Source organism: Rhea pennata, chromosome 9 (assembly GCF_028389875.1).
Source record: "Rhea pennata isolate bPtePen1 chromosome 9, bPtePen1.pri, whole genome shotgun sequence".
NCBI classification, from domain to species: Eukaryota; Metazoa; Chordata; class Aves; order Rheiformes; family Rheidae; genus Rhea; species Rhea pennata.
In genome coordinates this window covers 7654202-7671267 of record NC_084671.1, presented here as the reverse complement: position 1 = coordinate 7671267, position 17066 = coordinate 7654202, and the positions used below count along the sequence as shown (strand labels likewise).

Here is a 17066-nt window from a genome sequence, read left to right as displayed (position 1 = left end):
CAGGACTGTGCCACCCCCGCGACGGACCTGTGTTTAAAAGCGCAACCGAGCCGGAGTCCCTTCAGCGTCCACCTCGCAACTGCCACAGACCAGAGTTACGATACTCGCAGGTGGCTCTGATCAACCCTCCCACCGTCGGGCTCCCAGGCCTTGGTCTCCTAAGACGGAGGAATACCAGAGCAGGGAGCGCGCTGCAGGACGTCACGTAAAAACAATACGCCTCCATCCTAACCTTCTTCAGGGTTCGTTTGCTGACACTTCACCCAGTAAATTTACTTTAAAATACTATTAAAACAAAATTCTATATATTTTCATTCGCTATTCTTCATGATTTTTGGATCAAGTGTATTAACAGCCAGAATCTTTCTTCAAAAAGAAATGTAGGTCACTACCCAAAAGTACTGGCTCTACTTTTTACTTAGACAAAACCATCTTTGCTATCAATAGATACGTTCTTAATGTGTGTCAGTGACAACTGACCTAACTTCATTCTTCACGTTTTTCCTTAATGAGCATCAGTCACACAGTCTTCAGCTGACAATAAAGCAATTTTTTTTTCCTGACAATACACATTCTGGAATCAGATATTCAAGTTACCCATCATTTAATACAGTAGCGTGCTTAAAGTAACTTAGGCTTAAAGGCTTAGCGCACCAGATGAAAAGGCTGAAAGTGCTCTCTTTGGTGTATACTGCCAAAGTGAAATTAAATCCCCTTTAAACACTTTGGACAACAAATCTTGCTTCCCAGTGCTGTACTTTAGGGGCCTTGACAACTTTCTCTCTTTTTTCTGTATTCTCTGGAAACCTATGAAGAGGATTAAACTTAACAGTACTCAAGATACACTTCAAATATATATATATATATATATACACACACATATATATATGCCAAAAGCTACTTCTGAAATAGAAAAATGGAAAAGAATTTATGTTTTGTCAGTATTTCTGATTTATTTATTTCCTGATCTGAAGCCTATAAATTGTCTCAGCTAATGACTACTTGCCCCTCTCACCATTACTTAGCTACTTTCAAAAATTCTTGGTTATTCCTTGGTCATTTGATTGGCAGCTTTAAAACCTCAAAAGAGGCAAAGTTACTACCTGTGGCCTAAGAAAAAAGTTCAGTTTTATTCCTTTTTTTCACTTTCAATCTAACCCCAAGCTCGTAACAATATGGAGAATTGACAGATATTGATTCTGATTTTCGAGTGTGTTGGTAAAATAATCAAATGCTGCTCGTACTGAACAGCTATAATCAGCTTGTCTGAATGTTCCTTTGAGTACTGAGTTTTAAAAAGCATCTTTAGGAACCTGGGTTTGAAACTGAACTTTCTTAGACAAGACTTTTGTTACAAATACATGAAAATCTCCCCACATCCATATTTAACTCAAGTACAGAAGCATCAAAAACTAACTGAATTCATGCATTTCCAGAACATAAATTGATCCATAGATTGTAAAAAAAAAAAAAAAAAAAAAAAAAAAAAAAAAAAAAAAGTAGCTATTCCAGAAGATTGCAGAAGCAACCTATGTGGAATAAACTTCAGCAATAAGGACTCAAAGGAGTAACTTAGTCTTTCAAGTGTACGTAATTCCTGTTGAAATCAACACAATCTGAATAAAAAGACATCAATTTTAAAATCACAATTAAAGTAAATCTTTCAATCATCAAATATGCATAGCTAAATTATTTTAGGGTGCACTAATTCAATTGCATTAGTCAGGATGAAATGACCTCATGTTTCTTGCTCCTGTCATTCAAAAGCCTTGTGACAGGCTCTGACAACTCAACTACTCTCAAGCACGTGCTATCAAGCTTTTCAGACATCACTGAAGGCTAAAAATGTGTTTAATAAGAAAAGCTACAACTTTCATAAAGTTATCTTACCTGAGGCTTTAAAGTAACTTTAAATACCACAAAACATGATGGCGCAGGAAGAAGTGAATGTACGCCATTCAGAAACATCGTGAGCTACTTGCATATAATGGGTAATCAAGTGTATTGCAGATTTCTTATCTTATACTGATACTATACTATATATTATTCCTTCTACAAGGAATAATACAGACTGGAACACAATACTTGCAATATGCTTTTACTTACACCAATTTGATAAGTATACATTAAGAGCCACACAAAACAGCAGATTTTACCATCATTTGAAAATAATCCTTCATTTTCTAGAGCAATTGAGCAAGAAAAATTCCAAACTACCGTCATATTAGACTGCTTAGTTTATGGGCTTTTGAAACCACACTTAACTGTGAAAAATGTATCTTTCTTAGTTCTCAGGGTTATGTAAGTCATTTTGAGTGATCTACTTCATATTTTAAATCAGTTTACAAGTTCAGACATACATTCTTGAAATAAAGAAATGCAAATGTTATAAACATTTACATATAACTTTCATACCAAAAATATTACATGCATCATAACTTAAACTTATAAAAATAAATGAACTTGTAAAAACAGCATGTGAATGATAATTTACATAAATTATCTTTGGGGAAAAACCTCAATTACCTCTTGTGCAACACTCAAAATGCATATGCAAGAAATAACTCCGAATCTATGATAATGTATAGAATTGCTGAACTATAAAATTATTTGTGTACAAATATGCCCAAACTCTGATTCTCTGAATACTGATATAATTGAGTGATGGCACAGTCAGAGTTTACAGAATTTGATATTCTTTTTGTTTGACAAGTAAGCAAGCTATGAAGGAGAAACACATTCAATAGCATCACAATGCTGCAATGCAATGTGCAATGCTGCTAATGCCTCACGTAAAAAGATAAAAGATACACTCTTATGTCCTTCTTCCCACAGAAAGGAGGACAGGCTTGATTTGTACTTGGGTGCAGCACTTTGTGGAGAATTTTGTTTGTCTTGGACCATAATCATATTATATGGAAACTAAAAGCATCTTCGAGTTATGCCTTTGGTACAATTAACGACGGAAATTTCAGAGTATCGGAGTTGACTATAAGCTGTAATGACTATCTGACACGTAGAACTGCATAAAGTTGAACAAAATAAGTATTCAAAGTGTTTCAAAAATTCTTAGTTATTTATTTTATGCCAGAAACCTCTTCATTTGAACTCAGGGACTTCTAGTTATCTGTTTCACTCTAATTTTTTGATAATGGGTATGGATTTGTTTATAGTCTACAATGAGGCTTTGCATTGCAGTCATTTAAGATGATTCAATATTGATCAGTGACTGTAATTTGCAGGCTAAAAAGGGTTACAGAAGATCAAACGCTTCTATCTAAAATAAAAGCATTTTGATCCGAGTCCATTCTACCAGCTTTATTTATTCACTCCACTAATTTTGTTTATTCACATACTGTTTGGTGTTGAAGTTATTTAAAGTACTAGTACTTTGGTTTTACTATTTTATAGATTAAGATATAAATAAATGCATCTACTGCACAGTGAAGGGCATTAAGAGCTCTTTAAGAAACAGTATCTTCTGTATATGTTAACTATATGATATGCACTGAAATAATACACTCTCCATCTTCTTGGTTGATCCAGATAGAGAGAGATATAGGGCTGGATTTATGTCAGGCTGATAGCGAAACAACTTGTCACTGTTAAAATCAACCATTTACTTCTACTTTTTTGTTTCCTATCTTTTAAAAAGCTATTTATCCATGTGAACACACTTCCTCTTAAATTGTGCTATTTTATTTTACCTAAGAGCTTTTGGTAGGATCTCAGTTGAGAACCTTTCCAGTAATATCAACTTGATATCCCTGTTTACAAGTCTGATAACTCAAATTTGAGAGGTCAGTTTAATCCTGAAAAATATACATCTTTTTCCCTATATCTCATAGGGCAACAGAACATACTGAAGCATGCAAACTGACGTGTGAAATCCTCAGGTCTACTCTTCTGCCATACCTATGGAGATCACTGGTGAAATCCTATGTTTTCTAACCTTTTTATCTCCATCAACGTGAAGCACAGAATATGAAAACTCACACTTAAAGGCAAAGAAGAAAATTAAACACCTGTCTCTTAATACGTTTAAGGATTTGTCCATTTACCTATGAGACTCTTCTATTCAACTCCAAAATACAGGGCCAAAAGTGATGAAAAAGTACCTTGTAAATGAAACTGCCCTAGATAGAAGTACTTGAAACACTCAAGAGATTCATTGAGATGAACTGCAAATGACCGAAACCTGCCAACTGGCATAAAGCTGAACAAACAACAACAAAGGAAGATTACTGCAGCATAGCAGTACTTCTTCATTTATGTTGATATGTATGTTTGGTTTTTATGGCAATCTTCATAATGTTCTAGCAAATATCCTGTATATATTCTGCAAAAATAAAAGCTTCAGGAGTATATGGTTTCTGCATAACACTTCACTCTTAATTCTTTACTAATTGCCTATTTTGGGGAAATGTTCAAAGCAGCACAGAACAGCAGATTAATAAGGATTCACCATAATAAACAAAAACCAACTCAATTTCTGCAACTAACTGTAATTCCCACTGTTTACTTGTAAGTTTTAAGTAGTTGATATGTCTCAGATGTTCGTCTCCAGATCCTCCCACTCCCGCTGTCACATTATGTCTCTTGAAAACTGCAAGGCTCAGGGAAAAAAGAGGCAATGTGAGAAAACTATATATAAACGTTTAATCATTACTGATGAATCTGCTGTTCAGCTTTTTGAAACATATTGATGCAAAAATGATGATCATTTTATTCTAACAAATTTTAAGCCAACCAATCATCTGAACTGCTCATTCATCTCTTTTGACAGTTAAGTGATGAGTTCTATGTCAGAAGTGAAATATTTCCCTTAAGCTTCTCCAAATCAACTGGAACACCACAAACTCAGCCTTCACTGTTTTGCTACACACTGCTCTGATCAGCATAATCTCTTTAGCTATTATTACATGGTTATGTAAGATTTCTTATCACAAGACCAGTCTTTTATCTTTTCCATTAAGGCTAATTCTGAATGTTTCAGCACACTAAATGCTTCAGTAGACCAATAGTATACATCAATATATCAAAGCACAATATAGCATAATGCATTCCAGAACTATGCACGGCTTGTTATTGTAGACCCTCCTTGCTAAAGCAAGTAAGATTTTTAAAAAATCTCATTAGGGAACTGCAGTTAAGAAGCTTTGCTTGACATCAGATACAAGTTGTTCTATTCACCTAGAACATTGATAGATTCTTCCTAGCCTGTTAGCTTCACATAGTTTTTTCTTTCCAGATTATCATCCACCACAGAGAATTCCTGCCACCTCAAGTAAATAAATCAGAAGTGCTGCAACTATCAAAAAAAAGTAGAATAAGGTACCCTTTAAATGATTCCATCCTTCACTCTCCAAACAAAAGTTTAAGAACCAGATTCAGTGCAGCTTTTTCTCACTCTAAAGTGAGTATTATTTGCCAGTCCAAATTCATCCTTTCCTTTCAGCATTTCAGCTGCTGAAAACTCCCACGACGTTAGCAAGCCTCACACATTCCACCTGGAATGGTCAGGCATCTCTCCCTTCCAAAAAAGCCCTTTTCCCCTTTAATAGACTTTATCTACTGGTTGTGGGGAAGATCAGTTCTTCATTAAAGTATCTAGTCAACCATGAATGCAGAGCAATAGTCCTCCTCAAGCTCAAAAGCTTAAGCCACAAAGCATAGGGTCTTACTGCCTTTCTTTTTAGTATGTGTAACACAAATGCTAACACAAGTCATAAAATTAATCAGCCTTTATTATTGCATTCCTAATCCACATTAACTTCCCAAAATCAATAAACAAGTGATACAAGCCCATACATGATATTACAATGGTTGCCCTTAAAACACATTTCATATTTGCTTTTACTATTACCATCATTGTACTTAACAAAGGAAATAGTGTGCTAACTTGATCTGCCTTCATCCCTCCAAAACTACTGCTTCAAATCAATTAATTTAAACAAGTAAAATAATACAAGATATAGTTTGTTCTGTATTTTTACCAGTGAAAGACAGGCTACTACAAAATAAAAATCAAGGCACTGTTTACACATGCATCTCTTCTGGAAGGTGAGCTGGAAGGTGTTCCTTCTTTCATCGTAACACTGTGCAGTATTCTTTGCTGGAAGATTACACTCTCACATTTTTTCCTCAAATCAATATGAAGTCTGTTCAAGCTATAATCTGTATGGTTTTGCTAAGGGTCTTACCTCTGAAGAGATACTCTGAACATTTTTTTTTTTTTTTTTTTTTTTTTTTTTTTTTTTTACATCCAGCCCTACTCAAGGCATTTTGTTCTACTTCTTTTGTTACCACAATGCAACCTTTTCCTGGTGAAACTGGGAGGAAAAGTTGGCTGAGAGACAACAATGCATTGTTTATCCTCGAGCAAATAGTTACAAATTAAAGAACACAAAAAGGCCCATCATTTTTCAGAATAACAGAATATATTCAGAGGCAGAAAGAAGACAAAGAGCATAGCGAGTGGCACCTTAATGTTTCAAGTACATTCTCAGTAGTCCAAAAAGGCCTAACTGCTGCAGCACTAACATCTCCCTAACGCTGATGCATAAAGACACTGGAATTTTTCCAGTCAGGAGCAAGAATTAGAGTTTAATGCCTTGCATCGAGACTTCTTACTCCAGATGTTGATTCACATTTGCTGAATGCTGGAAAATGAGAGCATTTCTGAAACTAAATGTTAAAAGTAACAAGAGCAAGGTTGCTTGAGATAAAAGAGCAAATATCCTTTTCTTTTCTTTTTAATGGCTCTTCTCTAGTACTTCTCAGACTTCTTTTTTTCCTAACGTAACTCCCATCTAGCACATTTTTGAGCATAATTTAGAAGTTTTACATAGTCACTTCTAAAAAGCCGCTAAACAAAGCATACCTGTAATTGGTTAAATCTCTTAGTTATCCGCAATTACAGGGAATATATTTGGAGTACTTGAAGGATGTTTCATAATTAGCAGAAAAAAATATTTTAAAAAGTAGTTTTACCTGTGGCTGGAAGCTCAAGGGGGATACATCTATCTTTTCTGATGTCATCCTCAGATAAAGAAATAAGTTTTTTGACCAGCACTGCAGAAACTGGTTGCACTAACAGCGTTGTGAGGTTGGATCGATTTTGTCTGTAGATTCCATCTTAAATAACAGAAAATTAACAGTAATTTAGTAAATGAAACTTAAAGATCTTCTGCATAAAGCTTAATTCAGTCAAAAAAACACTACTAACATACACCTTACAAAATCTGGTTTAGATTAACAGCCATTCCTTACCTTTTTTTTTTTTTTTTTTTTTAAAAAAAGATCCCTTTAACAACCACTATCATAAAATTACACATACATACTACAGTATTCAGGGGAATAGTTCCACAAGACAAAACTGTTTAAAAGTCCAAGTAGATATTATATTGCATGCAACTTAAACAAAAATTAGAGACTGTGTATGGTTAAAGGAATCAATGAAAAATAGAATTATTGATCAGCAAGAAATTTCAAACTCTAGTATGAACTGAACATAGCATTATAGGGAAAAGCGGACATTTAAAACAGACTGAAATCCAGTGCAAGTGTCTGTCTGCACTGAACAATACCAATATTGATAAAATGTTTGTTTATTTTTCTCAACTCTTTCAGCTAGACTAATAAAGGCACCACCTCTTCCCAGGGAAATCAAGAATATTCCTGTGAGACTAAAAGTCTACCGTGAAAAAGAGAGAAGTTTCACTGCATGGGACAGAAAGTAGCCCTAAAACCATCTGCAAAACCCCCAAAAGCCTTTCCATATGCCTGCCCATCGTGAATTATTTGCAAATGCCCAGCTGGAACTCAGAATGCAAGGACTCTCTGTGACCTCTATCAGACAAATACCATGCTTTCTGTTGATACTTAGTTCCTTACAACCAGAAGGCATCCTTTCCACTCTGTGACCTACAATGACAAGCTGAAGAAGCTATGAAAAATCACTACCACGTATACTCTATTAATAAAGTTCTAAAAAATTACCATCCAGGATGTTGTTACTGAACTACGTTCTAAAAAACTGACATGCATCTTCCCTCTTCTGTTTTACTTTTTGTGCTAACAGCTCTGAAGAGTCATTATAGGATGCTGGGAGAAAAAAAAAGAAAAGAAAAAAAGAGAGAGAAAAAAAAAAAAAAAAAAGAAAATTCCAGGGCTACTACTTTGAAGTCTAATGTTTCTAATCCTCATTTTTTCATTTTTTTTTTTTTAACATTAGCAAGTTTGATCCTACAGTATTCACAAAACACAGTGTAGCACAACTTCATTAGGAAACTAATATATTGGAAGAACTTTGCCAGCTTCTTGCTAGCTCCTCCACCACCAGATGCCAGACTCCTTAGAAAAGATAGCACTTCCAGAATCTATGAGCCTAACGAATGCTTTGAAAATAATTTAAATCTGGGGTTTTGTTTGAAATTTAATTTTATAGCATAAGAATCTCCCAAGAAACTGAATCCCTATCTGTGCAATTTTTAAAATCCAACAGCAAAAACAATCCAGGTTTAGAGCCACCATTAATTTAAGAAAAACTCTAGAGAACACACCAGAGCACAGGAGGAAGAAAAATATAATTTTGGGAGCATGAAAAGAGATAATTTCCAGAATGTTTCTGAAATAGAAAGTTAGGACTACATTGGTACTTTTTCTAGTGATTGTGTTTTGTCTTTAAAATGCACAGAAAAACCTTGAACCTCAGTCTCCATACTCATCGAACTGCAACAGACATTTGTAACCAGCATCTCTTAGTACTGTATTTTGTAACTTACTAGTGTTAGTAAAATATTCTGACATCCCTGAAAGGTTGTTGCTTAGAGCACATAACAGTAATAGTTGTGTACCTCATTCTGAGTACAACTTCACCATCATTTCAATGACTTTCCTCACAGCTGAAATCAGAGTACAGAAAAGAGAGCAAGTCACAGTGTCTTATTCTCCTAGCCAAAGAAAACACTTTATCCTCCTCCCCATATTAGGCAATTTGTCTTTATATTTAGAAAAAGAAAAGGAAAATAAAAGTTTGTGGTACTAGGATGAAATTCTGTTTATTTCTACTAAAATTCCATATTCAAAGATAAATTGAAAGGGGTATTGTGCTTAACTATTATCTGCTTATTAAAGATATTATCCGTTTACTGAAGATACTATTATCTGTTTATCTCTATAAAGATCAGTTAAAAAAAACCCAGAAAGTAAATGAATAGAAGTGGCTAAAAAAAGTTTATTGATGACATTCACTAAAGTAATTCCTTTTACAACCTGACACAGTTAATGATGGCCCCCAAAATTTATGAAAAAATGTAAAGTCTGACTGAACACTGAACCATAACTGTACATACCCAAATCTTTGACTTTCTGATGCATTAGTAATAAAACAGTATTAGTTTTGAAATATCTGAAGTGAATGGCTCATTAATTTTTTCACTTGAAGCTTAACAGAAATTTGACAAACAGCTTTATGCTAAGAATAGACACTTCAAGCAGGACTTTACAGCATGCTATGAGAATAAATTACAGTATAAAAGACAGAATAAAGTGCATTTGGTTAAATAAGTCTCTTCTCTTATTCAACTGCCTGGAGTGAACAGTTAGTTCAATGCATTTTTGTGCGAGAGGGATTCTTCCACTTGAACATTCCCAGAATATCTTCTGCACTGCCCTTTGACAAGGCTAGATCTTGTATAAACCATGATGAACACAAAGATGTATCAACTGACACAGAGTAGGTATTTGTATCATTTGCACTTTAAACATATATACACCTCCACCCCATTTCTGCTGATATATTCAACAGCTGGCACACCTCCCCCCGTTCTCATGGAGCTCGTAACAATTATTTCTTTACTCTCCCCTGCAAAATCAGATTGTCTATGGTATCCATGACTTGCATCTAACTACACGCACACATTGGAAAGGACAGTGCTTATTACAGGGAGACTCTCACAGCTAAATGGTGGCTCTAGATACTAAAATCACATTACAGTAGTTAATCACAGTAATTCTGCATTGCAACAGCTATTTTGTCATGTCATCAGCAACAGCTTAGAATACAGTGAGTGAGCAGATCACTTCTGTTACTGACATGACTCTCCTCCTACTCAAAAAGCAGCCTGTCACACTTCTGATTAATACTGCTGGAAAAGACTTGCACTGTCATATTGGTGCATTTTATAGAAAAAACAAAACAAACCCAAACCCTACCTCTTGTTGTTATTTTTGCATCTTACTCTTCAATTTCAATGAATAATTCCACAAAGCACATTTTCATAAGACAACCTTTACTGTTTGCCCATACTGTCTCCAGTATACTACATTATTAATATGAGTACAGTTTGCAGGACTGGTACAACCAGATTCTTAGAATTCAAATAACAGTGAAACCTCTGATATAAAAACATACCTATCTGCTACAACTTAGAAAGCCACTGAGTGCAACCGAGCCACCTTCTTTTCCTTCTTAGATTCTCTCTTTGAACATCAAAGAGATATGAAATCGATTCTGGCTGCCACTTTTTACTGTAAATTGAGAGACAGAGAACACCAATCCCGAAAAGCTGATGCTCTTCTCCAAGCACTTAGGAACAGGAAACCGTAGAAAGCTCCACATCTGCTTAATGTTTAGATATTAAAAGTCATGTACATCTTTTTCTGTAGACAAAATCAAATAGAGACTTCTTCCTCCATCTCTTTAAAGTAAAGAAGATAAAGGATGTTGGCATTCTTATTTATGTATATTAAAAACGGTGCTGACCATTGTATGATTCAAAATGAAGGTTGCAATGGTTTCTACTAATAGGAAGGAGAAGATCATAACTTCAGGCTTAGAGGGTATCTTGGGAGGTATAAGCTCCAAGTATCTGAGTATAGATGAGAAAAATAATTGGTAGAGGAAAATATTATTTAAGGGAAGGGTACAGTCTAGAGTATACAGCCATGGAGCAGAAGTGAGAAAGCAGTTTCCTGTGATGTCTTTATTCAGATTGCTACAAATTATCCATCAGAATTACAGCACCAAAGATATGTCAGTTCAGAAGTACTTTGTTTCACACAGTCATTGGTATTAATGTGCAGAAGAAAAACGCCAGAAAAACACGCAGAGAGAAAAATATCAGTTTCTCTTCTGTAAAAAAGGAACTCTGAAATTCTGTAACCAGGGATTTTATCTAACAGTAGCCTCAACTAAGCACTTTCAAAGCAGCTTTAGACGCAATGAAGTAGTGAAATGGTGAACGTTCTGCCAATTACAACAGCATTGCGGCAGCTTTTATCTCATTACGCATCATTCACGAAGAGACAAGGGATGCTTAAAACTATGTAGTGATTTGAGAAATTAGTGAGAAAAGAAGGCAGCACCTTGAAAGGATTTGTGCACATTTACTGAAAATGTAGTACTTACAGGAAGTCAGGATCGTCCAGAAAAGTAACTACTTTAGGAAGTATCTGAGAGTATCTGAGGCATTCTTAAACAACACTTATTTCCTATATGTTTATTTTTTCATCATTAAGATCTTTCAACTTTCTAATTGTGAGGCTACACTTTCTAAAGACTTTCTGAGAATACATTTTTTGAAAGTGAGACTACACTGGAATTAATAAACTGGAATTAATACACTGGAAGCATATAAGCCACAGAACGGACAGTGGCATTTTGCCAGGTCACACCATGGGCATCCAAGCTGTACGCCAAACACGGGTCTGCAGGACAGATTGGAAACAGGTTTCCAACAGAAGACTTTACCGCTACAGTCCGTTGTGTCTTGCATGCAGAACGGTGGATGGAGAAGACAAAGCGTATGATCATGGTTTTATCCCATGATATACAGGCGCAGTATCCTGGTAAAAATGGAGTAATTCTACGAATGACAGAATGCTTATCTGTTCACCAAACTAAAACAACCCCTTCACTGGCAAACACCAATTTGGGCCATGTGATATACAAACTAGTATACATTCCTTTGACAAAAACGGCCAATGTTCCACAGAGCTGCCACATGCTGTACCAATTACAAATAAACCAGCCTGCAGTATTTTTTTTTTTAAGTAACTTTAAAATAACAAGCAAGGAGTCCTACTTACCCACAATAATAAGATTTATTGTTATTAAAAATAATAAAAGTCTTATGCTATAAGGAAATGGAATGGAAATAGAAAATTCTCTGAGAAAACACTGAAAGTGACATATTTATGATACCAGTTACTTTGTTTATAGCATATAGTGAGCACTGCAATGATTCAGAATCACGTGCTGTCTTGTATATATTGTAGATACTGTCAAATAAAATTGTCTATCTCTAGTACATTACACTTCTTTTGCAATACAATATATAGCTTATTCCTCTACATTTGTTTGAGACCACAGAAAGTTACATTTTGGCTTTGGGGTTAGTTTTTCTTATAAAACTTGCATTTTGATTTGTGAAGGAATACCACATCACCTCAGATTTGCAAAATTATATCCTGACTATAGAATTCTCACATAGAAAAAAACAAAACTTATTGCATTATAATCTGGTTTATAAAAGAACTAATTGGTACATCTATCATACTCATAAGATAGCTGAATAATGACTGATCAGAAATGAGCTGTTAATTACAGGTCAGACACTACTGGATAGACATCCACATGCACAGTAACATCTAATCAGAGCCAGAAATGACAAGAATCCCTTTGCAACCCCAGGACTGCTTTAAATACTGAATGAGCCTTCTACATATAATCATGGCTCCCTTCACTCAAGGGTTGCAGCACACCCACAACGCATCTTCACTGCCTTCCCATATGTAAAAAATATTAAGTTACATACACCTTATCAACTAATACTTCCATAATGGCTACTATTTAGTTGTTATTCTGGAGCATTTTTAGATGCTTGTACAGGGCATTTTCTTCTACTCCGTATTAATATACTGATTAAAAGTAACAATTCTGTAGAAGCTGCATTCTGGATTGCCATGTATTAAGGTACATAATTTGATTACATTTTTTTTCCTCTGTGTTTCCACACTAATGCTAATGAATATTTAATTAGGATGGCCTAGACTGCTTTTCTTTTCTCACTTATTCTGCTTAGCTCCATAGCTCCCAGTTACCACACTTGTTTTCTTATCAGCAAAGTATTTCTGAAATTCTTCATTCATAACTGTAGATATTTAGTTAGCATTTTACTTGTGAAAAAGAAAACATAATCCCCTTGCTTTCTCTTTTGACTGCCATCTGCTAAGCTTCTCCTCAGAGAAATTAGCAACTTTCCATATTGGAACACTGAACTGCAAATATAACATCATCTGCAAACCTTATGAAAAGAATCCCCATGAGAAAAGATAACAGTCTCATAAAAATTACCAGAAAAGACTGAAAACAAGATAAACAGAGAGAATCATACAAATATCGCATAAGGCCCTTAATGACTCCTAAACAGAGCGGACTGGACAACAGCCAAATTCACAGACTTGTCGAGGTTGGAAAGGAATTCCAAAATTAGAAATCACTTTGTCCAAGCCCCCAGCTCAGAGCAGGTTCAACCAGAGAGGTTGCTCAGCAGGTTTTGAGTATCTCCAAAGACGGAGACTCCACAACCTGTCTGGGCAACCTGTCCAGTGCTTCACCATCCTCACTGTAAAGAAAAAAGAAAACAAACACACACAAAAATCCCCCCTTACGCTTAATACAGGAATTGCCTGTGCTTCAGTGCGGGCCTGCTGCCTCTTGCCCTTTCAGTCGATGTCGCTGAGAAGAGTCTGGCTCTGTCATCTTCACGCTCTCCCCTCAGCCGCTTTCACACACTGAGGAGCTCTCCGCGGAGCCTCCTCTTCTCCAGAGGAAACAATCCCAGCTGTCTCCACCTCTCCCAATTGGAGAGGTGCCCCAGTCCTGTCACCATCTCCGTGGCCCTCTGCTGCACTCGTTCCGTTATGCCCATGTCTCTCTTGTAGTGGGGAGCCCAGAACTACGCCCAGGGTGCCAGACGTGGTCTCCCCAGTGCTGGGTCGCAGGGAACGCTACCTCCCTTGGCCTGCTGGTGATGGCCCTTCTCATGCAGCCCAGCACGCTGTTGGCCGCACTTGCCGCGAGGGTGTGCTGCTGGCTCATGGACAGCTTGGTGTCCACCAGGACCCTCCCGGGTCCTTCTCTGCCCAACTGCTTTCCAGCCAGTTGGCCTCCAGTCAGTACTGGTGCATGGGGTTATTCCTTCCTCTGGTGGAAGGACTCTGCTTCTGCCTTTGCTGAGCTTCATGAGGCTGCTGTCAGCCCATTTGTCCAGCCTGTCGATGTCTTTCTGAATGGCAGCATGCTCATCTGGTGTGCCGAGTTGCATGCTGAACTACAATCATGACGACTCGAAGAGGTGCAGTGCCTCTTTTGGGTATGAGAGAGAAAGCTGGTGACTTTGACTGTCTACTAACCAGTGATGCCATAGTTCAGCTGCCTATACAGTCAACAGAATAAACTGCAGAGAGACTGATAATGGTGTATGCTGGAGTATCACTCCTTAAGCTATCAGGAACAGGGCTAATATATATCAAGTTGCAAATCTAACTAACGCTTATGCTAAAATGCTGAAAATTTCAAGGGCAATTTGCTTTTTTGTCAGCCAAGAAAACAGGAGACTAAGAAAGCAATAAAACAAGGCAATTCTTAAAAACATTAATTTCTTTTCCAAGAAGAGTAGAGAAGCAACATCGTTTAAGAATACTGTACTTAAGATAATGTTTTAAATTGTAAGGTGACGTTATATTCCTTATCCTTTTTTGAAAAAATGATACTTGGGCTTATTCCTTAAAGTAAACATTTAATGATTATGATTAAAAAGAACAAGTCTGAAAATACAATGAGGGGAGATCATTCAGTGCCCAATAGAACTTTTAATATTATACAGAAAATCAGAATAGTATAATCAATTTGAATCCACTTAAATCTAATTGAAATTGAAGAGTCACTTTTAATCATCCAAGCCATATTTTGAAATTTATTTCAAAAGCCAGAGATAATTTGGTGATGTTTGTCTTCTCTGAATCACAGGAACTCTTTATTGACAAATGCTACATTCATCTGTATAATCTCAAAGCAGCCTTCACAAGCATAAAATCTCACTTTCAGTTACAGCTTATTTTTCCACAGGTGTGAATTACCTACATTGTAGCTTTGCCCTGTTAAAAAGTGTTCCAATTGTTCTGTTTTTTAATGATTTTCTTTTCACAAGGTTATTACACAGTCACTATCTTTTCTTTTAATTATCTTCCGCTATTTTTTTTTTAAACTCAATTTCACTGAGTAGTGAATTAACAAATTTATTCACATAAGCACTACCATGTCCGTGAGCAGTAGCCTGTTAGTGGAGTTCTGTGATCTCAAGACCATAAAACGTAAACAATCTAACACCAAACACTGACAGAACACATCAATTAAGAATGACAGAAAGCATGTTAAAGCAATAAAAAGTAATAATGAAAAGCAATACATAACTTTACAGAACAAAAATATAAGAATACGTGAAGAAACATGGATGTCTCTTACTAACCCGCTAGGTAAAAATGGCCCCTCAAACCTCAACAAGAATTATCGCAATAATGTATCAGCAACTATCATTACACATCTTCCTTTCCCCATTTAAAGTTCTTAGTTAGCAAGTAGTATTTTTCAGACTTTTTTAAACATCATTAAAAATTAGTAATCTTCTAAACAATTTCTAGAAACTTATTATAGTTTTACAATCTTTTCAATTCTTGTGTAATTTAAAGTACTTATCTTCTTTGGAATAAAATCAAACAGTTTAGTTGGTGATCCTCAAAATTATAACTCTGAGCTGCTTTGATTTTGAAAGGCATCAGTGTAATTGCATTTTTCTAAAGCGTTTTTACTGGCACATTTCCCTCTCTGGACCTGAATGCCTAACCATCTTATCCTTTTATCTTTCCCGTCTAACCAATTCATATGGCAAACCAAAGGAGTCATAGAGCAGGATGGGCACGCTAAACTAGGTCACATGTTCCCCCGCACCCAAAAGCAGATACTGATACTAGATAATGAGATAATTTAGCAGATACTTCTATTCAGCTGATTAAATATTGCAACAACAAAACCCCGATTACCTTTTCCTCAAATGATTTCAAAGCTCTTTTTAACACCACATGTTAAATTTTTGTGCCTATATATGTGAATATTTTGCTGAAACAGTGCATTTCAGAAGGCAAAACAAAGAAGTTCAATTTGTTTTTCCTATTCTCTTAACAAGGCTTAAAATGCTGTTTATACTGTATTTACACATGTTCCCTAATAATTTTCAGTACTAATTTTTACCTTTCCACTTTTAAAAGGAACAAAAAGACAAAACTCTTTACAGCTCTCTCAAAGAACATACTACTCCCAGCTCATTTCTTATGGCACTGTTAGAAGGACATTGCAGCACTGAACCACCCTTTGTTTATTTTATAGTATTAGAGATGCAGAGCTACCTCATGTCATAGGCAAATCAGAAAACTTGTTATTTTTTCTACTTTAACAAAAAAAAATATAGGTTAGAAGAATCCCTAAAAAAGCAGAGGAGGTAAAGAAATCAATACAAATCTAGTTCCACTCTGTCACATTGAAGTTTAATGAATTTTACATGATAGCTGGAAGCACAAAGAACATATGCAGATTTCCTACTCAAACCTTTCTCTTCCACAGCAGTTCCACCTTAACTAAACTATTGAGCACAAAATATTTTTAAAGAATTCTCCTTTCTTTTTTTTTTTTTTGGGGGGGGGGAAGGGGGCATAGAGTCATACTGGAAAAGAATACAAAAATATATTATGGAAGATACTCATATTTCTCTACCAATTCCCATGTAAGAACTAAAAAATAGTTTGGACCAAGCAAATTGACTTCACAAGCTGTAAGCACAGTGGACTGGATTGCGCTTTTCATTAAAAACATGCAGGAGGGTCCACAGATGAAACTTCAATGAAACAGTATAAAAACCACTATACCAAATCTATATATGCTGTAGGTCAGTTTCAAGCATAACATAGTTTATTTCAGTTTTTAAGCTATATTACAGATAAAATTT

The 17066-nt window shown here is 35.8% G+C and overlaps 1 protein-coding gene across 1 annotated transcript in view; it reads right to left on the bottom strand.

The window, feature by feature from the left end:
• The window catches only part of NAALADL2 (N-acetylated alpha-linked acidic dipeptidase like 2), a 358090-nt gene that overhangs the window by 133790 nt on the left and 207234 nt on the right, over positions 1-17066 (bottom strand). Inside the window, exon 6 of the mRNA XM_062582696.1 lies at positions 6994-7137. Coding sequence (XP_062438680.1) covers positions 6994-7137 — 144 coding nt within the window. The remainder of the gene's footprint in view (positions 1-6993; positions 7138-17066) is intronic.